This window comes from Chelonus insularis, unplaced genomic scaffold, assembly GCF_013357705.1.
Source record: "Chelonus insularis isolate UGA/USDA-ARS -01 unplaced genomic scaffold, ASM1335770v1 contig_131_pilon, whole genome shotgun sequence".
Taxonomy (NCBI): domain Eukaryota; kingdom Metazoa; phylum Arthropoda; class Insecta; order Hymenoptera; family Braconidae; genus Chelonus; species Chelonus insularis.
In genome coordinates this window covers 338,811-363,415 of record NW_023276372.1, presented here as the reverse complement: position 1 = coordinate 363,415, position 24,605 = coordinate 338,811, and the positions used below count along the sequence as shown (strand labels likewise).

The window sequence follows — 24,605 nt, the reverse complement described above, 5'->3', positions numbered from 1 at the left end:
CTCTAATATGCAATAAATTATTAGATACATTAATGAAATGGAATGAACATTCGTTGATTGTATATTATAGTATGGATGATAAAAAATATCGTCAACAGTATAATCAAAAACTTGAGGGAAATAAATGAGAATCGTGACACCTTGACGATGTTCAAAGATGTTGTGAATATAGCGTCATAAACTCAACGACGGCACAACGATCGTAAATATTTGGACGACGCCCGATAGCATGGCATGCGACCTCGCGAAAACCGGCTCTTTTTTTTTTCTTTTATCTTCGCGATATACTGCACCACAGGCAGCCTGATCTCGAATTAATCCGGGGTTAGTTGCGCACCAGTAACCCGAGTTGAAAAGCAATGCGCCAAGAGATACATCACACACAAGAAAACGACATGAAGAAGCACAAGAAAAGAAATAGTACGAAAAATCAGGAGAAGACGTAGAGGCAGACGAAGAAAAGAAACACGCGCGAGAGCATTCTTACACGCATCCTGTCTGCGGTTGACGAAACTTATCGGGGCACGAAATTTCCAAGAAGTCCGACCGGTCAAGAGCATCAAAAATGGCAAACTCCAGACAAACCGAATTTGGCACTCGATAGATTTTTTACCATTGTCCTCTCGGCTCATCTTCTTGTTTATATCAACACCGCAAATTATTCGTAAAACTCGTCAGAAAGCTAAATGTTCTCTTCATTATATCCAACAGGAGTCTATATATGTATCTCAAGTGAAGATCATTAAGGACAGGTATAGAAGACTTCCGTTTTCGGGTTCTCTAACACACACTTGAGTGTTACATTCAAGTCTTTTATGGTCTTGTGGTAATAAATAATAAATTGATGGTACGAACGCGAGGTATATCGATGTCGAAGAAATATCCGCAGGTATGAACATGAAAATATAGAGGATAAGCATGAGGAATGAAACGAGGATAAAAATGAGAAGATGAAGAAGAAGAAGAGATAGCAAAGACGGAAGGCTGGAGCGTCGCGTGTTGCCTCCAGCTACTTTAGCTGCCTACGGGTGCCCTCCTACCTGTCACGGCCCTGTCCAAGAGCCACCAAGCAAGTATTGAGAATGCTAAAACGATTGAGAGAAAGGAAAAGAGAAAACTACCAAAGGAAGAACTCAAGTACTCAACAGAAGAAGAACCAACCAACCAACAGTCTTCCCATTTGATTTGCGATCTTCACCGGACCTCGCCGTGGTTTCGTTACTTTTTAAATTCTCCGCGACCCTAAGATACAAGCATCTGCCTTGAGTAATGTCCGGAGTTTACCAAGGAAGATCTGGAGACAGTAAATGAAGATTTATAGAAGGCAACGCCCGCCATTCAACACAACATTCAGATCATCAATATCCAACAAAAAGGTTAGAAATAGACATTTTAAGTAACATCAACATATAACAAGTCATTTCATCTCTCTCGTATCAAATTATACACTTAATAAAACCGTTTTATTTTTTATATTAAACAGAACAAAAAAAAAAAAAATACTTTATACTTATATTGTTTGAATTACCGGTATAGCAGCAAACTAGCCAAGATATTAACGACTGTCATCTATATGTCTCAAGCCACACAACCATCTACCTTAACAGATACATCATCATTTCAAAACTTTCAACAATCACTTTAAGAAGATAGTAGCTATGATCCAACAAAAATATTTATATTCTCTAAAATAAAATGAAATGGTCAATTAATTTTCTAGATGAAGATTATTGAAATTAAAATATTTGACAAAACTTGAAAATTAATGATCGATATTTGATAAAACTAACCGTGTCAATAATTAATCTAGAATCTGGAGAACGAAAATTGATCAATTTGGTTTAACACGTCGGGTGTTTTCGTCACAGACACGGGAAGCTCTTGTTTCACCTTTTCGCCACCTTCGTGAGTATCGTCGTCCTCGTGTTAATTAACCCCGAGATCCTATTGGTGAGATATCATTGTTTTGAGAGAGTATGTTTCCTAAGGGTTTAACTTACGGTCATTTTAACCAGAATTTATAATTTATTTTCTATACACTTTTATACTTTATTATGATTAATTATCATCATAAATAACTTAATAAAGAGAAAATTGTGTTCTCAATATGAATAGATTGTAAAAATTTTCTTTTCATGAAAATCAATAAATAAAATAAGATGATTTATTGATTGATATTTCTAAATAAATTGTATTAATGAAAAGTAGATAAATAAAAGGATTTTCTGAAGATTTGATAATAAGTTAAAAATTAAATATAATTCTAAACAGACAGAATATATGTTAAGACTGCACGAGATAGTGTTTGCCCGTTGTCACTGCCCCGAGCAACTAACCTTCCTGTAGTTGTATGACCCATACCTTCTTCAGCATCTACATCCTATGCCTGTTCTTCCTCTTTCGTTCTCTTTCTCTTTAACCGACAAACTCCAATGAATTTTTCTTTCTATTCTATACACTTACATTACATTAACGATTTATTTTAAATGAAAAAAAAAACCTCCACTGTGTTCATCCTTTCTCTCAATAAAATATTAAAGTAATAACAAATAAAGCAATTCATTACTAGAAAAAAACAACCAAACAATATAACAAAATAATACTGATTCAAGCAAATTAACAAAATCATCTGTAAATCATATATGTTTTTTTACAATATTTTCTAGAAGTAGAAGATTAAAGTTCAATGATTTGTTTCCTGATATCAACAATGCTCCAGGCATCTCACCTTCCTATAATGTTGACCTCAAAGGACCTCTAAGAGTGCCCAACCCAAGAAACCATACGCCCACAATTGCTTTTGTATACTCCGTTATTTCTCATCGTCGAAGCTTAGTCTTTGCGAGTATAATCTTTTTGTATCGTATATACAACTAAACTCGTTACTACTATGTTTATATTGTTTTAAAATATAACACAGTCGAATGTAAAAAAGTATTTCAATAAATTGTGGAATATCAGAAAGGTGTCAGACGTTGATAAAAAAATGTTATTTGACTTATTTGATATCAAAAGTGCGTGGGTGAACACGCAATAACATGCCTCAAGGGAAACTGGATCGAAAATCAACTTATATTTCAATATCAGACATCCGATGAATCTCATATGAAGTAATAAAAAATATCAAAAACACGCAAATGTTGTTGCAAAATAACTTTAAGTTATCGAATGATTCGTTTACTGATTACATTTAGCAGTTGTCAAGTTATCCTTACGATACGAAGGCATTAATTCATTTGAATCACGATATCTTAATCATCAAGACGAAATTCACATCCGGTACACAAAGAAGGAAGTCTTGATTTTAGAATTTTTGATAAATTATAGCAAGTTAATTATATAATAAAATAATTAATAAAAATAATGGAATATATGTGCAGTTGATGGTTAAGAGAAAGTAACAGATATAAATAGTAAAGTATGAAAATATTATTAATCACGATAAAGTTAAAAGAGAAGATGCTCCAATTATGCTAGAGTATCACGTAAGGTTGAAAAGATCAAACAAGAGATTAATTATTCACAGATTTTACTAATTGTTATTATGTTATTTAGCAAAACATCAACATGTTGAAAGAGAAAACGAATAAAACTGAGATAATCAACAATGTAAGTTTGTTTGATCTATCATTACATCAATGAATAAAGTAACATAAACAGGTGTTTATTTTTTTATAAAAAGCTTACCAAAATAATTGTGATAATTTTCAATGAAATACTTCTTTGAATAGAATCTATAATAATAATTAATTGATTTAAAGAGTTTTGGAACAATATCAGCTTATTGTTGATAAAAAACATTTATTTAAATCAATTAATTATTTTATAGATTTTATTCAAAAAAGCATTTCATTGAAACAAAAAATTTTTTCCCTCAGTGTAGAGTATATTGCAGATAGTGAAAATGAGCAAGCGTTTGCATGCAAGTATTAATAATTTTATTCAAGCTACAGACTGGTCTAATATCTTAATTCTCCAACACTTGGGTCACATTACAATAATGTCTTCTTTTGTAAGTCAAAAATCTAAAGTCTTGATATCATAATATTGTAAGGTAGTGGAAGGTATGTTTTTACACAGGAAACGAATAAAATAAAAAATGAAATAAAAATAATAGGGATGGAAAAAATATAAAAACTAAATAAAGAGGAAAGAAGAGATGGAGGTCGAGAGGCTCCTCGAGGTGCTTCTAGACCGGACGTTCTCTGACAACGACTAATGGTCAAGCTGCTGCCCCAAGAATATGAGATAAACGCAGGACAAGGTAACCCACTCATTCCGTTTTCTCGTTTACAACCATTACTCGTTTATTTTATTTATTGATTTTGTTTTAATCGAATAAACTTTATGCTCTTCATTCAATTTGAATTCCTTTAAAATAATTCATATTTTATCAATAAGTATTTTATAATTTTTTTTTGACTCGTTAAGGTTCAGATATTTGAATTGGTGATAAAAATATGATCTTTATCTCGATTTTAAGGGTATCAACATCAGTATATACTTTCTAATATTGCATTGATCTTGAAGCAGCAAAAGTAGAGACAACAGTATATACACAGTGGTTCTCAGAAATATGTATCGCACGTAAGTGCTTTGGGCAAAAAATCTAATTGCCTCACTTGATATCCAGAAGTTGATCGGAACTCAATTGGAAAATTCTTTCTTTTACTCGCGTCAATCAATTACACTAACAAGCGTACTTATTTTTTGCATCGATAAACTAAAGACGTGATACGCAGTGAAGTTTTCTCCTAGAAAACTGATCATTTTCTCCGGTAGTTATAATCGCGTAAATCATTATATCTCTCAGCACACGACGTGAATTTTATTTAATTGCTAATCCGGTAAAATTTCATATCTACGATATTTTCTAATAAATTCATAATTTTGACACAAAAACATACCTTTAAATAATTAACTCATTGAGTTTATAATTAATCAAACTCAACGATTGTTGCATGTAAAAAATAATTTATTCATTGTAATAAATAAAAAAAATTATTTAAATAACGGAAAAGCCTATTTGAATTCCTGTGCACATTAAAGTTCAAAGATCATCCACTTTTGACCCTTTCTCTCTTCCAAGGAGGAAATTAGAGCGAAGCTCACATCACGATAATACAAATGATTTTTCATTTACACCAATAAACTGATGGGTGTAAGAGTAACAAAGAAATAATGAGGAAGCAACAGATTAAAGGAAAGTATCAAGAAAGAACAAGAGAGAGAGAGAGAAAAAGAAGAGTCCGGGAGCTGATCATTGGAAGAACAAACGTGCCGCTTGCACGGCGAACACGCGAAAGCAACATTATAAACAAGCGGCTGCCGCCTTCGTCGGTCTCTCCATCGGCGGCAAATGTGGCGGCTCTCGCGATTTGTCACGTTACAATTAATTGCACTCACTGACTGGATTAACGATGTGGACTTGGTGTCACCTACAGCATCTTTGCTTCAATTCTTCTTTAAACAAATCAACCTTCTATACTCATATCAATCTACAAATAATCCATCCTTACTTCTTCATATATATATATATATATGATAGTAATACCTACCAACCTGCTATGTCTACCATATTATCATGACGTCTTTCAAGTATTAATTGAATTATGAGGCCATCGATAAACACGCAATCGAAATTATCAAAAAAAAAATGAATTATAACTTTTATTGATAAATCATGGTGTGGGCTGATGTTAATTTGCTAAAAAATTTTTTTAGGTAAAACAAAATAATCCCATAACCATAAATAACTTTGGAATTCTCATTAGCATCTAACGTTGACGTAAGTTATTGCATCTGGTGATAGAAACGCCCTTGAGTTATGGAAATACTAGATGAAAATGTTGATCCAACACCATATGAAATATTGATTAAAGAGAACAAACTGGAGTCACCGAAGCATTAAAATTAAATTGTACCACAAGTGAACTACACAAATTACCTATCTAAGAAATTTTATAAATTCCGATATATAATTCTTATAGTTGTAAATATTTTTTAGATTATTCTACAGATATTGCATACACCTTTAGAAATAATAGCTTTGACGATTAATTAATTAATTAATTAATCACGATTAAATCTTTAATATTTTAATTAAATCATATAAAATATGGGTATTTTTATTAAAGTTAAATTATAGTTAAAATTTAGTGAATTTTTTTTTTATCATAACCCGTATTAGATAAAATAAAATTCAACTAGTTCATCTACTGAAGAAATAATGAAAAGCAAGCAATAAATAATGTATTGGCGGCTACCGAGGGAGGCACATAATTCATTGCAACGGGCACAGCCCTGGCTACTTCTCTCATTCCTCTCATTTCATTTTCTCTTTCCTTTTCTTACTTGTTCTATCTTCGTTCAACGGGTAGATTCTTCTGCCATAAATCCGAATGCTACTATCCAAGGCTCTAATTGCATTATAAATTGTGTGTGCGTTGCATCTTGCGCACACACAGTGAAATTAAAGACACTATTTACTTGGATATATATACCGAAAAAAAATTTTCCTGTACATAAGTACTTACTTTTTATTTATTTCATTCTTTTGTTTCAATATCCCATTCACTATTAAATCTAGATCATTCTATATAACTATTTGATGTGTTTTCATTATTTAAGGAAGCAATAACATTTCATTGGCATCTTTATGTGATTGTATAAGCCATTCAGAAAGTCATCAAACGGCATAATAACCCCAAAGTCAATATTTTTTATCTCTATGCGTAACAATAATTCTAAAGCCGTCGCATAATTGTGCACCCAATACTGTAAGATTTATAGGCCGTCTGGTAGACTGCAACATAGTAGTTGCTCGTTGCAACGCTATCTAACAATCTCCCATTGAGAACCATCTGTATACTCGAATACCAAACCCATACCACACAATCAAGTACATATACATCTCTCCTTTTGACGACGCGACTCATTCACGAGGTTACATATACGACACTACAAGCTAAACTGTAATTATCTTATGTTGCTTGACACGCTTCACTTACAACTACTCATTTCAAACTTATATACCACATTTGATGATTTATTCAATATTTTTCACTACTGCTGCTGCATAATTATACGTTATAAAAAAATAACTTTATTCTATTGCAATTACTGTTGTAAAGTTTCATTATTTTATTATAAAATTAAATATTTACACTGAATAAAATGCATCCAAAATACAGATAAAATTATACTGATTACATAAATATGTCGAATAATATTAAAATCCAATCTTTAAGAAGGACAAGGATTTGATTATTAAAATATAAATTTTATAAATTACACCTTATGGTAAATGTATCTATCGTTTTGTCGGCATTTCATTAATGTAACACGAATATTCTAAAGTTTCTATCCTATATAAAATGCAATAAGTAGTCATTCAAGACTCTTAACATTCTTCCTAGAGCTTAAAGTCTTTGAAGAAACTTCCATCACTTATATTTCGAGAAAGATTCTTAGAATAAAAACCAACAGGATTCGCTCATCTTATTAAACAGATTCACCGACACTGCTATAAGTACAAGCCAGCAAAATTACTCATTGTTTATAAACAGATTGTAATTTGAAGTTAGATAATAATAAAACAAAAAAAAAATATTTTATTAATTACTATTATTAACTATCAATAATAATTTGATAGGCATTTAATATAAATCTGGGATCCAAAAAAGTTTTTAGTTTTTATTTAGTTAATAATCATCAAGTCAAATTGAATACACCGGTAATAAAAAAAAGTTATTACAAGTTATCAGAATAATTATTTTTATAGAAGTAAAAGTCGTCAGTAGCTGTTACATTTGAACTCTGGATATTATAGTTGCTGTTAATTATTTAAATGTACTTTAATTATTAGATATTATAAGATTTATGAACCTAACGAGACTGCGTATTCAAGTAGCACACTCTGTATGATGAATAATTCATTAAAAATGAAAAATTGTAAATAAATTCAATATCGACATGACGTAAAGTTCATATATTTTTACTTTATAGATGACGTGGATAAATTTATGCGTGAAATAATCTGTAATCAGTGTAAAAACTGTGACACTCATTGACAAACGTCAAAATGTCACATAATCACGCCTGACTGATTACAGGAAATGTGTTAAAATCATTTTCACCTAATCTAAAGTTCACATTCTTTAACAATTTGCGTATTTTATTTTATCCAAAAATGTTGAGTAATCATTTAATCTGACATATTCAAAAAAAGAATGAAATATAATGAAAGATAGGTGGAAATTAAAAAATTAAAACAAAATATTTGACTTTTTAGAGAAAAAAAAGGCCAAGTCGAAGGTATTTTTGATTTCTAATGATGTTATACGATGCATCAAAACGTGTGGCGTAAATCAAGCAGTCTCGACGACTGATTCTAGTGGTAGCAACCCACGCCTGCATTATATCAGCTAGCAGTCGGCATATTTATTGCTTTCAGGCGTTTAAATTGAAACAAATGCTTTATTCCTCGATTTTTTACACCACTATGAGATTGTCAGTGAACGTCAAGTTATTTTTTTTCTATAGATACAAATAAATAATATTGGAGAATTATAATTATAGTTAAAAATGATAAAATTGATTAATTTGAAATTAATAGAAGAATGTAAATAAAACAAATATATCAATATGTAAGATGAGTTGAGTAATTAGATATCCCTGGAAACTCTAGTCAGGTGATGACTATAAGAATAGTTGGTACAGGACCTCTATACACTAGCACAAGTAACGCAATGTAAGAGTACTTGAGTATAATAGAACAAGAGACACCGCTTGTTTTAAGTTCTTTAGAGTTATACTCCCTTATGCATGCCTACATAAAATATCTTCAACATATCTCTCATAAAGAATAACTATAATATTAGCTTACGCGATGAAGTAAAGCGATAGCTTTAAATTCACTTCTACCTCTTTTTACTCTGTACTCTAGATGCATACATATTTACAAACCGAACCAAACTACCGTATATATTTTCTCATCATTATTTGAGTTCTTATTGTGATCAGGTTGTCCCAATACATCTTCAAGTGAAATAAGGATTAAAGTTTGAAATCAATTCAGATGATAATTCGTCAGTGTATTGAGGATATTATATGTAAGATGCTCGGGAATCTGTAAGGACACTCTCTCATGGCAATTAAATCGACGGGACAATAATTAATTCATGGCGTAGGCGCCAAAGCGCAGGGGAATCGGAAAACGGGCGTTGCACGATTGCGATCAGGTTCGAGAGAAGGAAAAGGAGGAGCGCATAAGACTGGGGCGACAAGCAAGCGACTCGCTCTGGAATTATTAGTGCATTTGCATCTTAATGGAACTACATACCCATGCAACTCTCGCACGGATATCTCGGCCCACATCATAATTCCTCAGTATTCGCTCCCGGGGACGAACATCAGCAAAATAACATCTTCCAAAGTAAAAGGTACAATCTAAGATAAAAACTTGAAGAAATGAAGATTAAAGAATCTAAAAATAATCATAAAAATATTTGAAATACGTTCAAAGTTATAAGATGTGCAATTGGAATAAAAAATATTATTAGGAAAAAACAAAAGTGTATTTCTTGAAAAAATTAATTTTATTTATCAATTAAAATAAAATAATCTAATTAGAGATAAAATATGTTAATGTATTATTAATTGTGATTATTTGAAAACGTAATTAAAAGAAATAAATTTTCGAATAAAACATGTTACTAAAGTTGTCTAAATGGAAAATAATTTAGAGGAGAAGCTATTTTAAGAGAGGTCAGAGGCTGAGGTCAGTCTATCGGCCTAGTCAGCCTCCTACACGATAATCCTGGCGGTTTGCCAGCTTTACCAACACCCACGCAACAAATCTTGCTGCTCAATCCGATACTTAGCCACGCGAGAAGAGAAAGAGGATTCTAAGAGTGAACCTCAACTGCTGATCGCGATCAGCAAAGCGCCTCGAGACTTCCCGCCTACTGCCCGCGGACACTCTGCATTACGGATGTCGGGGTTAATAGGCTTGTTGGGACTCGATATAGATGAGAAAGACGAAGGATGAGAGAAAAGAAGCGTCTCCAATAGTTGTTTTTTGATCAACATCTATCAGTATAAATGCTACACACTTCATGCGTTTTGTATTAAATAAAGTGTGATTTCGTAAAACAAAAAATGAAGTACAAGTAGTCAGCCACACTATCAATAAATTAACTATTATATATTAACATAAAATAATTAAATTTTTAAGTTATTTTATTATTATAAAAAATTATTTTGTATGACTAGAATATATTTATTTTTCTGATTTATAAAAATAATCTGGATAAAACGAATCTTTATTAAAATACTTGAGTATCGAATGTTTTCTTGCTATTTCAAATGCTTCCAAGTTTACATGGGTATACTGGAGAAGTGCCAAGAAAAAGGATGATGGTGTGGGTGAAAATATTGTGAACCAGTTGAGAACTGACCCGAACTCGCTTTTCGACCTCTCTTTTCTCTTTGCCCTTCTTAAAATATCTTTTCTACTTCTCTTTTTTCACTTCTACTTCTAAATCACTATATAACTATGTAACATCACTGTTAATTTATATTTTTCCTTCATTCTTATTAAAAATATCTAATCATTAATAACGATATTCTGTAAACCGCCGATGCTAATTTTTCAATGCCGTTATTATAAAATCAATCAAGTATAAATCGTAAATTTGTTTCTGCTGCAAAAAAATTTTTTTTCTGTATAGTGTAGTTTTTTTTATTATTAAAATATGATTGTCAACGATAATAATGAATGATCTATATTTAAAGTAATATGATATTAATTACTCATAAAAAAAATTAGAATAAAAATTTGATATTAATAATAACCATTATTTAGAGAAAAAAATTCTCAAGTATTAATTAATTAATTAACACTTTGAATGATATGAAAAGTGAGTTCAATGATTTATTTTTACTTTATTCTTGGTGTAAATAGGATTCTACTACCAGTATTAATGGAAATCGATTTGATCGATCAAGGTCAAAGAGATAGTAATGCAGTTTAATTTTAGTATTTACGAAATGAAGTAAATAGAATAAAATTATACTCAATATAAAATAATATATTGAAGTATGTGTATATAAAACAAAAAAGGGAAGAACTGTATTCTATAGTTTAACAACTTCAAACTTTGTTTAAATAAAATTAAAATATATTTTTTAGATAAAACCCACTAATAAATTTTGCATAATGTAATAATAGCGTTAATACTGTAATAAAAAAAAGTAACTGCACCTGCCTGTTACAAAAAGAACCTGAAGGTAGTCTCATCATTTTCGCTTATCTCTTGTTCTGCCTTTTTCTTTCAGTCTCGTGTAGGCAGGCGTGAAATACTGAAGCAGGACAAGGATTTTATAGGGTCAAAAAGAAAGACGAACAGAAGGGGAATCATAAAATTGAAAAATAAATAAATACGTGAAAGAAAAAAATTGAATAAAATTTGAACAATTAAAAATACAAGTAAGCGAATGATATACATGCAGTAATAATTTCTTTTGTGGCTATAAAAAAATATCCTATCTATTAAAACTCATGACTTACTGTCAGACAAAGAGATGCAATTACAAAAATCGTTCGTGTGAATATAATTAAATGTTTATAATATTTTTTTTTTATAAAATCCTAGAGAGTACAATTCAATAATGATAATAACAAAAAAGAATTTTTTAAATTACCGTATTACAAATACCAAAAAAACAATAATTAAATCGACCAATCAGAAAAGCGTAATCATTTTATTCGTTGCGTTGATTAGTCAATTTTATTTTTAAATTTTCGCAATGAATAAAGATAAAAATTAGATAATTTTTTACGCTGTTAACTTGCGCGTTGTATTTCTAGTATCCTTTAAATTGTCGTGAATAAAAATTGATTAGACTTTTTTTCTTTCAATAATAACTATCTTAGGCTACTCTGCATCTCTCTAAAATCTTAATACGTCGCTCTTATAGATAAAAATATATCTCAAACATATATGCAGTCTCATTATCTATATATTTTTTTCGGTGAGGGAGGAAATATGGTGTATCAATCGTTCTCACGAATGCTACTGAAAATCATTGAAAAGGTATTCTTATATACAATGAATGGATTTTATTCTTTATGTAAGGATTTTCTGAGCTCTTAAACTTACACAAATTGAAGATGCACACAAATAAAGTCAATGTAAATGCTAATTAATAGGTATTTAATTCTTAATGTAAAATAGTTAATTTAAATATCAAACGTTTATATACTTATTTTTACTTTTTTTTTTTATTTCATCTTAGACTTAACTGTCGTTTTACTTCAATTCATTCACAAGTAACATTATAAGTGTGTGGGATCGAACGATCGATCAATCGACTAAAATCTCAGCCGTAGTTGATGCAAACGAGTTGATACGAAAAGTTTTGCATGCAAAGGGTCCATGATATGCCATGTTCAGAGTCAACTCTTCCTTCGTTAATGAAGGAATCAGCAGACTCTAAGCAATTAACCCTCCACAAAGTGGATCACGTCAATGAAATTACTCTTGAGTACGTCGTCAAAGACCTTCCTTTCATTCGATCTTGCTTTTTTTTTTCTCAATAATAGTAGTTTGCATTGAATTTGATTCTTTTGTGAACTTACAAAGCAATTACAATAATGAATGTGTTATTTTCCCAATTAATTCATTTACTACCGCATCTTTGCTTTGATGGTATGTTACAGACGATGTTTTTATTTTCGGACAATCACAGTTTTTTGCTAAAAATTTTTGTAATGTTCAATATTATTCTATCATACATGAAAATCTATAGCTGATAGTCATAAACTATTACTTATCCATCGTTGTTTTGATATTGTGACCCATAAGTGTTTCAAAATAAAAAATATTTTTATAAAATCGAAAGAAAATAGATAATTGATTCTTGAATGATTAATGATCTTTTGGAGATTGATTAATTTTTCATTTTATTGTATATACATACATGGATTAAAGTACCCATTTGTGTATATATATATATAAACATGTATACATGATTGAGTTTTTTAAATGAAATGGTAAAATATTTTAAACATTTATACTGCATTATCTGATCGACTTTAATAAATCTCTATTTTTATATCTTTAATTACTTTAAAATACAACATGAATGCACATGAATTTCCATATCTTGATCAATTCTCATCGAAACTATCATCCTTACATTAATTGGACAAATTTTAATAGCATAATAATGAATTTTAATATGTTTGAAATTTTTTATCTTTCATCTACTTGGTGACATTTTTTTGGCCCATATGTACCACATTTTTATATCATAAACTACTTATTAGACAGTAATCGTTATTTTTATATAAAAAATATCAAACGATCAATCAAATGATTAAAGATACGTGTATTATATGAAAATAAAGAAAATGACATTGTCATTAATAATTAACGCATAATAATTTATTTATTTTTTTTAATATTTAAATGCTCTTTTACGTCAATACTTGATTTACTAAAAAATGACACTATTAGAATTGATGAAAAAAAAAATCTAAAGAAAGAAGATAAAAGGAATATATTCACTGTGATACTTGAAGATATTCTCAAGAAGCATGTAGAAGAAAACGACAGATGTTAGGCGTAGATTCAACGGGAAATGTAACAGAATCATAAGGTCAACCTTCTCATGAAGCCAACTGTTCTCTTATAATCTAGTGAAGTAATGTAATAAAATAAAATTTAACATGTCAAGAAAATACGAACAATTAAATAAAGAAGAAAAGACTGTTAACATTTTCACAACATAATAATATTTCCTTACAGCTATCACCATCAAATTATTAACAACAAGTCTTTAACATAAAATGAAGTAGCCAAGTAATTTGCTTTCATAAAATCAACTTAAAAAACGTAGTTAATATAATGATAACAATAATAAAAAAAACCTACTAATAATAAAACGAGTTTAAAGTATGATATAAGAAAAAATATTAATACTCATAGCATCTCATACGCGACACGCTTGCAAAGAATGGAATGATCGATGTGGTCGAAAAAATTCAAATGACGTAGAAGAGAGTAAAAAACGTCGGAACAAGGCAAGCTATTTTCTTAAACACGTCTTAAATTCCAGCTAATAATTGAGCAGCTGAACGCTTGGGCGGGGATGCTGGAATTATGCAAATCCTCAAGAGCACGTTTGGATCAGAATCGTGTCCTGAGGGCACAACGCGACGTTCTACAGACAAAGATAAGAGAGAAAAAGACTCGATTATAGTATATGAAAAAGACGAAAAAGATAAAGTAAAGAAGCAGTAAAGTAGTTTGAGAATAGTGCAAAAGGTATAAAAAAAGAAGATAGAAAACATACGTGTCAGAATAGAGAAAGATGAGACGCAGTTATAGACAAAGATATGAAAACTATTGTGTTTCCATACCAATACCTATATAATATCTTTTTTTTTTTTTTCATTATTATTTCTTCCTTCTTTTCTAAAGTCCTTTCTCATCCTCAAGCATGTCGTTGCTTTGGTGTACAGACGGCGCAACAGGTTACTCAACCTCTTCTTTCTACCTGCTGCTCCTCTCTTGTTTGCTAGCTGGCAGATACAAGCGCCACTGTGCTTCATGAAATACTTCACGACTTCGTGAGAGGTCTTACTACTTGTTTGATAATAAATCCAAATTAATTGCTTGCTTTCATCAGTCAATTATTAGACATCAAATCAGTAATTACTATAATACACTCTATATACTAAACCGATAATTATTCAATCCATTTAGATCCTACGTCTGAAAGAATATCACTGATATTATGTATAAAGTACATACATACTGTCCTGGATGTATTCATATAACTCAGAAATAGCTAGGGGTTTATCTATGAAACTTCAAAAAAATATTAATGTTTTATTTATTGAATACGCTCGACTGTAGTGTAAATTATAATAAATTTTATTACACTACAAAGTGAAAAATAATTGAAAGAAAAATAAAAAGAATAATGTAGACATTAAATAAGGTACAATCGTGATTGAGCATTCATGATAATACTACTATCGTGTATCAAGTAGATGTGCGTTAGGTACCTCGACGAAACCTCAGTAATATCAAGTTTTAACAGCGAATGGTGCAGAGGTCAAAGATAAAAGCCAATGATAAGATGTAATGTTATATACAAACTTTAAACTCAATACTTGGACGCAGGTGAACTAAATGTATTTCAAGTCGATAAACGTCTTTCATTATCTTATCTTTAGACAGTATCATCTAAATATGTGCTATGCACAGTTACTTCAATATCAAGACGCAATTGAGAAAGGAATACTAATAGAAATGTGCACGATGAGAGACATGAGTATGAATGAGACAAGTAACAATATCATTGAAAAATTTTGAAATGAGATATATTGGAGGAAATAAACGAGACCATTTCATTTCGATATTTGGAATCATGAGAGTAGCTTATATTATTAATATGGTGATGCTGTATTTAAACTGTAACTGGAGACGAGTCGTTTACACACGTCGTTCCGCACTGTTGCAAATGTATGTTGCATAATGGAATACATAAAAAAAAAGGTCTAAACTGCTTTTACGATGTAAATTTCATGTTTTATACCAAAAGAAGTATTTATAACTTTCTTCGAAAATCCATAAATTCAAAGAGACATCACTGTAAATGTTAGTGTTTTATTTTAAAACATTAAAAGTGTTTTAATATGACGTCAACCACTTGATTGACATTGTCTCGATTTTAAAACGTTTTTTAAGTGTTTTAAAATAAAACACTAAAATTTACAGTGATATATTTATTTTATGTATTATGATTTGAAAAAAAAAAAAATAATTCATTAAAGTAAATAATGAAAATTCAAGTGAAATTTATGCATAATTAAAAATGTATTGATAATGTTAATTAATAAATCACCTATTTATTTATGTTTTAATTGTAAATGAATTATTTTAAATAAAGAGTATTTAAAAATACTTAATTATTATTCAATTATCATTATAAAAATCTTTAATATAAAATAGAATGCTGACGTACATTTATTTTGAAATTAAAAAAAAATACTTAAAGGTGAGATTAAATATCAGTTTATTTTTTTTTTTTTGTCAAAAAAAAATAATAGTATATTTTCTAACCGAAAGATAAAATAAAATTGTATTTTAAATGAAGATATTTTACAGTGATCATTCGTGTAGATCACGAGTAGGTGGATACAAGCATGAGATAGTGTCACCAAACATAATTTCGTTTCTATATTTATCTAAGTGGATCCACGTGCGTGACTGGACGCATTCGAGACTTAACACTATGCTAAGAATTTATGCTAATGATAAATAAAAGTAATAGAGTCATTAAACTCACCTTAAGCAAGGTCAAGGCAGCATGTGAGAATCTCAACAGTTTCCAAATTCATTTATATCTCTAATACCATTTTAAAGTAACACAAATACATGGTAAATATTAAATGTATTTTTTTTTCAATATTTATATTAAATATTTAAAAATAATTTCCAATCTTCTTATTAAACAACCACGCTTTCTTCTCATGACTGTTGTACAATGAAACGTCATCGGAACATAAATAATACATATTAAATAGTAAATCACGGAAGATTCACAACTTCTGGAAACGAACGATCATCGACTACATACACCTAATGTGATAGAAATAAATAGCTACTCCGAAACACTAAAAACCGCCAAGTGATGTACAAATACATGAAAAACGAGCATAACCCGCGCACTAACGCCACAACGCCGAGTAATGATAGGTCAACTGCGGCCTAAAAACGAATGACGCAACGACGAATATTTCCGAATAGTAACGAATTATTACGATTAATATGCCGCCAAACTTAAATTAGAGATATATCGCGACCATAACATTCACTCCTTATCATATTTCAAAAAGTTACGAGTAATTTCTTCGACAAATAGAGCTGACATTTGAACAAATGAATTATAAAATTATCCTTCTATTAAAATATTGGGTAAAGGCGCAGGAAAATAAATATTATTCTTTACATTAAAAGGTAGATGTTGAGTTAATGTAAGTATTATTATTAGTTAAGAAGAATCGACTTGTTGAACTGCTGAATAATCAAAATAATTTGCATACATTCAACACCAAGTTAACTATCGAACTAATCGCCGTTATTTTTTAATTCGAATTGAAGATAAAGTAACAAAAACGAAGAAAGAAATATATAATTATATAGTAATGTAAAGAGTACCGCAAAATGTCGCCTAATTAACAGCGAACTAGAGCATCCGAGATCATGTATTTAATCGAATGACATTAGCGACTCGTTCATGCTCTTTTGCTAAAACTTAATGTCATTAAATCACTCATACTTGAGACTTTAATTATATTCTAAAACTAAGATCAAAGAGGAATGGTTTTTAATTTACTTCAAATTTTAGTTTTTAGAATCAATTTTTTTTTCTTCTTTCTTTGTGAAGATAATTAAAAGTTATTTTTAAAATTTGCGAAATAGTAAAAATTAATTGAATTCATTGATGAATCAGAAATTAGTTGAAATCGTTTTTGACATTTTATTTGTATGAAAATTTCAATAAAAAATATTTCCGTTGGTTAATTATTGTCTCAGAATGATTGAATGAAAATGACCTTAATGAACGTAATGAGCTTAAGCAGAAGAGAGATTTGAAATTGGCATTAAGATAAGACAGTATCTTTGAGTTTCAGTCGTTTTGTTAAAAATTACATTCAAGTTATTACTTATTTATGTATCCAATGTAAAACTTGTTTTACGGTGTGGGTCTCTTTTTTGATGTCTGTTTTATATTCATTGAGATAAAATATTTTCAATAATAATAATAATAAAATCATGAAAAGAACAACACAAGCAAAAAAGAAGAATTGGAAAATTTACTTATATTACACACATTTTTTGTTTTATGATTTATAATGTTCAATTTTAAAAGTTACTTTATAAATTAAAAATTGTCCTGGCAATTGAATCATCAGTAATAAATGTTGATAAAATTTCTTCATGTAACTTTTTATTATCTTTTGAATTTGATTTATTGTCACCATACTGCACGGCTGACCATATATATAGCATCGTCACTAACATCATTTAGAGCTCTCACATACATCTGAATGTCCATAAAAAACTGTAAAATTATTTTCAAATAATTATAAGCATGGTACTATACGTGTATACAATACAGGTAAAATACTTATTCTTAAGAATTTCGCAATCATGTGCAAAAATTTTTATAACATCAATTGAATATATTAAGAAAAATTTTAAAACTTTTTATTGAAAAATTAAATCATTTATTCGAATAAAAATAAACTCCTTTTCACATTTAAAAAATTTGCTTCTTTTGGCTACTTTTCTTTTTTTTCAATGCTTTTTATCATTTCATTGGGATTTAAAGTGCCTCAGGAGGCGAAAACAGAACAGCAATTTGCGTAATTGTAATCTCTCAGTGTTCAAAGATTATTCATTGGTTGTTGAGAATATGGACGGATATATAGAAGCTTACGGCACTATTTCAACTTATTTTTTGTTTTTCAGTTGACTTAATAAACACCATGGGATGAAAATTTTGAGTTTTTTTATTTTTTAAATCTCTTCGGCTCGTGCTACATTATTTATATGGGCTTGTAGAAAAATTTCCTAGGATTAACTGTTCATTGCTTTAAATATAATCATTACCATTGTTAAAATATCAGATTATTACATTCATTGAATATTCAATACAAATATGATCTAATTTGGCTTATTTTTAATTTAGCAATTATATAAATGTGTAAAATTTAAAAACCTTTGTAGCCCAATTGTAGCAGATCTATTATAAATAATTGAACATAATTTTTTTACTTTTATCGTAAAGACTCTCATTTTCGATATTCCTTTAAATTTATTTGAATTGAAAATCGGTATATTCATAAATAAAAATATTTTCGTTTTCAAATTTTTTTTTTACCTATTCATTAAATAATAATTAATGATACTGATTATAAAAAAAGTTTTTTATATATAACGATTATATCAACTGTTATTTTTCTATGATTTGGCTAAACTTGACTATAAACAAAAAGAACTTCATTTTCGCCTTTTATTTATACCTGTACAGTTTTATTACATTACAAGGTAGATCGTCTTTCTTTTTTTTTAAGAATTAAAAAAGTGACTTTTGTGAGTTATATTGTGTAATTTGAAAAGAGTGTAGAAGAGGTAAAAGCTAGTGAAGCTCAAGCCGAGAGAAGACCGAGAATAGGAGGCAAGTGGAATGTACAGGATCTCAAAGGAGGAGCTGATGGCAGAGAAAAATCACATTGCTACTACTACCGCAGTCAGAGCATCTGCTCTACATACCCAGGCTCTCAACCAACACATCTCTGTAACAAAACATTCAAGACATTTTCAATAATTCACGACATTAGTAATAGTAATTAATAACTGTCAATCATTACATATTTACAATTATTTAATATAATTTCAGATATTAATTAAATTTATTAAACAGCATGTAGGTGTAAAGAAATATGTTGCACTAGTTTTTATATTTAATTAAATAAATTAAATAAAACCAGTTACTTAATTACAGCTATGAATTTTCATAACATGTATCCTACCTAAAAGGAAGCAAGTGTAATTAAGAATCGCTTTTTATCAAGTCACAACGGCATCGAGAAGTGCGTTGAGAACCTCAAGAAATCAGAGTGTGGCGAAGCGAAGCAAGATATACGTATGTTGGTTGGGCTACCGGTCAGTCGGGTCGGGTCGCTGTTCTCCTGTATTTCATTTCTCCCTTTTGGTCGCTTTTGTTATTTTACTGTCTTCCTTCTTACGCCTCTTTGCAGTATCTCGCATTTACGCTCTCCTTATTCCTTCTTCTTTACTCCACCTGGACGTACTGATGCTCTCATTTTCTTCGCCCTTTAGCCCCCTGTTACCTGTAGAAGTATTCTCATACTTGCAAAAGTTGTTACTCGATTATTTTATTACTTTTATGAATATTGCTGTCGTCACAATTATTACACCTTTTAATATGGTCCATTACTGGTCTAATTAATACATCAAGACTTATAATCGATATTCTAAATTTTTATAACTGGAAAGTGTTTTAGTATTATAAAGAAATGTTTAAAAGTTAAAATAAAAAAAATTGTACTTGAATTTATTTGTGATATATAAGATAATAAGATAAAATAAGAAAAATTGTTGTCTTGCGCACTAAATACAATCCTAAAAAATCAATATCGGCGCACAAGTTGGCCCTGAACAATCACTTTGACAACATGCGTAACAGTTTGTATCGGGATTTCAATCGTATAACATTTTGAATTGAATATACTCATCAAACTAATCAAAAATTTTCATTTAAAATGAACTGTGAAAAATATGAAAAGCGTCAACAAAAACTAAATACAAACGTTAATAAATTTAGTATAAATAATTAAATAGTAAACACTCATCTATTTAAAAAATAAATAAATAAAAATAATATGGATAATAAACTGTCACTTGGAATAAATGTCAGTATTATTCTGACGCTCACAATATTGACTGGACTTCTTATTCTTCCTTTAAAGCTTTTACTTCATACTAACTATGAAATACAAAACAAAAATGAATCTCTAATTCTTAAAGATAGTCAAAAAGAAATGATTGATTTCAAAACACTTCAAGTATGTCCTGGAAAATATAAATTTTGGATCGATTCAATATTTATTAATAATTATGATAGAAATTGCACTTACTCCAATATTGAACAAAATTTGAAAGTTGGAACTACTAAAACCCAGAAGATGAAAACAGACGAGACTGATAATCAAAATTCTACGAGTGCCAATAGTTCTATTTCTGGATTAAAAATAATTCGACCCAAGTCAGTTCCAGTAACAGATTATATTCTAGTAATAATGTTAACAGTTTCAGTAATTGGAGCATTTGTAGAATTTCTTAAAATTCGTTTTACGAATACCCAGGTACGTGAATTTTATTCAAAACTTTTCCTCTTCGGTGTGTTAGGTTTAAATTGTTCTTGTTTCTTTATTTCGAAGCAAGGGCAGAATCTTAATCAACATTCCTGAAAATTCAGGATGAATCTTCAAGTGTTGAAGGAATAGCATCAAGGCGGCAATCAATAATGAATTTAATGCTACCAAGGAAATGTACTCGTGAGTCATTGAAAACACAAATGTCATTGGACGTTCCAGGATCAAATCGATCAGCCGTTCGAGTTTCCGGTATTATTTTTTGTATAAATTTTTACTACCAATTATTTGAAGTATTACTTTCGGTTCAATTTATAATGATTTTTAGATCAGAGAATCATTCGAATCCTTTAATCATTTTTTACCATTCAATGAACATCTTGACGAATCAGAATTAAATTAATCTCGTAATGAATTTGATATTACAATAGTATAATGTTATTTTATCTATTACTTAATATCATTCTTATTAATTAATTAACTCTTTAAATCAAATAATTTATCAAAATGATCATGTAAAAGAATTACCATATGACAAAAAACATGTAAAGTTGCATTTCAGGGTCGCGTGCACCGCCGTTGATTCGGCGATCTTCATTCCCAGTTTATTTTAATGTAGATAATAGTGGAAATGATTCTTCGACACCACCACGATCACCACGACGACCATCAGTAGCCAATGCCGATAATGAAATTGGCGCTTGCTTATTACCTGTTCTTCATCATCGATCACGACTTATTCGACGACGTTGAAATTAACTTTTGCCCTGTAAACAGTTCCACTAATTAAAATAACATCTTCTTTCTCTATACAATTAAATGTGATTATAATAATTGTTATGAAAAATCAAAATATTTAAAGTAAAGAAAAAAAAATATCAAAGAATAACAACTATTACATGATTAAAATTTTATGCTGAATCTATACAATAATAAACAAAAAAATCTCTATCAACTCAAACTATAAAATACTATTTATATATAATTATCTTTGATAATTTTACAATCATCTTGATATTCCAATTTTATGAAAATTATCTCTAATAAAATTATCAAATTCAAATTTATTAAATCTTATACCTATTTTGTATGAATTGAAAATTTCATTATTTAATGTAAATTTATTCCAATTTATGTATGAACTATATATATATATATATATATAATAAAGATTATATTAAAAAGAAACAATTGTTTAACAATTTTCAACATTTTGATTCTGTATATACAATATTTATGATGAATGCATTGCTTAAGTTTGATTTCTAACTAGTTCCCAACTATTTCAGAAAAAAGACTTAATTTTTTTTAATTTAATATTTAATTGTTTAGAGTTATATAAATATGGACGTTAAAAAAATCAATAAACTATTAATAATACATTTTATGACGATAAAATTTATCAGAGCTAACTTTGCACATCTGTAAATAATTTAGCATATAAAATAATTAAACAAAAGAAATGTTTATGTATGTGCTATTATGCTTATCATCTAAATAACAACAATTAGTTGGTTGAAAATAAACAAAATGTAAACCGAAATTAAAGCTAATTATTAACGTAACATCAATCCTTTACTTATGTACGTATGTACATCTCTATTATACATATGTAATGGATTCAGACAAATCGAGTTCAGTCATCTATTATAGATGGTAGCACTTTCTGGATAGAATGATAGAATATTTTTTAAATTTAACTGTATTTACTAAATTTTTGTTAACATGTAAAAAATAAATTAATTTAATGAAAAGTGAAAAAAAAAAAAAAATGCTTACTAATGAATATTAAAAAAAATTCAATAATTATATATTACAAAAATCAAGTAAATAGTTTATCAACTTTTTTATCGCCAGTGATTTTTTCAATGGGACGCAAAAATTTTAATTTATGCCTATAAATATCGGGAATTAGAGCACACATTGTCATATGAGTAATTAAAGCAGTCAGTCCCCAAATTTTGTGGCCTTCTTTAAGAAAAACAGGTAAAGTGTAACCAGTTCGAAATTGTGTATACCGACAGTATTTTTGATCACAGAAATGTTTCAAGCTCACAACAAAAGCCTCTTCTACTTCACGATGGTTAATCTTTAATTTTTTTAAATCAATTTCACCAACGTATCCTAAAATTGGCATGACATTAACATCTTTTCTTCCAATGAAATTGCCTGATGTCCATACATCCACTTTTTCATTAGGTATTCCTAATTCTTCCCAAGTTTCTCGAAGTGCAGTCATTTCATAATTTTCGTCATCATTGTCTTTAATTCCACCAGGGAATGATACTTGTCCTCCATTTGTACTTAGTGTTTTTGATCTAAGTGTGTATAAAAATCCTAACTCATTGTCATGTAAACATAATGGTATTAAAACAGCCGCATTTTTCGTGTCTTGATTATTTTTGGTGAAGGAAGCCATTGAAAATAATTTTTTCAATCTTTCAATACAAGCTTTACGGTTGTTGGTATTTAAAATTATTTCTGGATGTAGAAGATTATGATTTATGTCATTAGAAGAAAGATTTGAAATACAAAGGTGTTGAATAGACATAGAAAACTGAAAAATGAATTTATTTCAGAGCAGTGTTAAGAAATATTATATGTTTACGATTATAAATAAATACAAAATAATTAAAAAATTATCAAGAGAATAAATTTTATAAAACTTACATAATTTTGTTGATAATAAGCATTCGAAAATGACTTTAAATAATAATTATATTTATTGAAGGCCATGAAAACAGAGTTAATTAATTGTTGAATTAATTGAATATAATATATAAATGTAATTAAAACGTTGAATTGCACAACAGAAAATACTAAAGTTACATCAACATGTGGCCATTACTTGCTGCCATGTTGCATTACCACGTGATTTAATTTAAATGGCGATTAGGGGGAAAAAAAATTATCGATTCAAAAATATCAGAAACAAAGCATATTAATGAAATTTTATTACTTCTTCATTCAAATTATTTTAATTGTTGTATAACTATATTCTATTCGAATGATACATTACTTTTTATATTTTGCATTGAATTTATTGGCATGCCATTTTTAAAAACAAAATTGTAAAACTTTTATAACATTTATAATTTTATTCTACGGTGAAAAATAAATTAAACTCTGTTATAAAAGGTGTTAACTTCTTACAAATTAAACATAATACTTGCATTAATTAATACAACGTTAAATTATATATTGTTAAATATAAAACGAAATTTATAATATAAAAATATGATATCAAGTATTACTTTATTAAAGATATTTATTTGACATTTAAATAATAAAATTTTCATATTTTTAATGTCCATTATCATTAATGCCATAATTTTTTTAGGTAAAAGTGTTAAGAATATAACCAATACTAAAGCTTTGAAAAAAGTTACAGATATAATTTTTCAAAAAAAAATATAATAAGAATAATTTAAAAAGATTATCTAAAAACATAAATTAAAAGTTTATTAATTAAAATCACAATTGAGATATTTACCTATCAATTTACGCTCCATATTTAGGCTTATTAAAAATTCTATCATAATTATTAACATATTTTTTTTTTTCCTCTAAGACTGTAATTGAAATGTGTTGTTAATATTTGATTATCTAGCGTTTGCTGAAG

General features: G+C 28.9%; 3 protein-coding genes across 4 annotated transcripts in view; 1 reads left to right on the top strand and 2 right to left on the bottom strand.

Moving 5' to 3' along the window:
• Positions 1–16,758, bottom strand: part of LOC118074150 (nascent polypeptide-associated complex subunit alpha, muscle-specific form-like) — an 85,421-nt gene extending 68,663 nt beyond the window's left edge. Inside the window, exon 1 of the mRNA XM_035095119.1 lies at positions 16,366–16,758. The gene's annotated coding sequence lies outside the window, so the exon portion shown is untranslated. The remainder of the gene's footprint in view (positions 1–16,365) is intronic.
• Positions 16,759–20,275: 3,517 nt separating this feature from the next.
• Positions 20,276–21,769, top strand: LOC118074117 (uncharacterized). 2 transcript variants are annotated; one of them, XM_035095048.1, is made up of 3 exons: positions 20,276–20,974; positions 21,088–21,235; positions 21,535–21,651. In XM_035095048.1, the coding sequence occupies exons 1-3, from the start codon at positions 20,492–20,494 to the stop codon at positions 21,564–21,566; spliced, it is 663 nt and encodes a 220-aa protein (XP_034950939.1). In that variant the 5' UTR covers positions 20,276–20,491; the 3' UTR covers positions 21,567–21,651. The 2 variants fall into 2 exon arrangements, with proteins under 2 accessions (XP_034950939.1, XP_034950937.1); XM_035095046.1 differs by having other exon boundaries at positions 20,282–20,974; positions 21,546–21,769.
• A 464-nt stretch (positions 21,770–22,233) lies between these two features.
• LOC118073000 (nucleoside diphosphate-linked moiety X motif 8) lies at positions 22,234–23,819 on the bottom strand. Its single transcript, XM_035093267.1, has 2 exons — positions 23,654–23,819; positions 22,234–23,540 (listed from the first exon to the last, which is right to left on the bottom strand). Exons 1-2 carry the CDS (start codon positions 23,717–23,719, stop codon positions 22,806–22,808), a joined length of 801 nt encoding a protein of 266 aa, XP_034949158.1. The 5' UTR covers positions 23,720–23,819; the 3' UTR covers positions 22,234–22,805.
• Between the last annotated feature and the right edge of the window lie 786 nt (positions 23,820–24,605).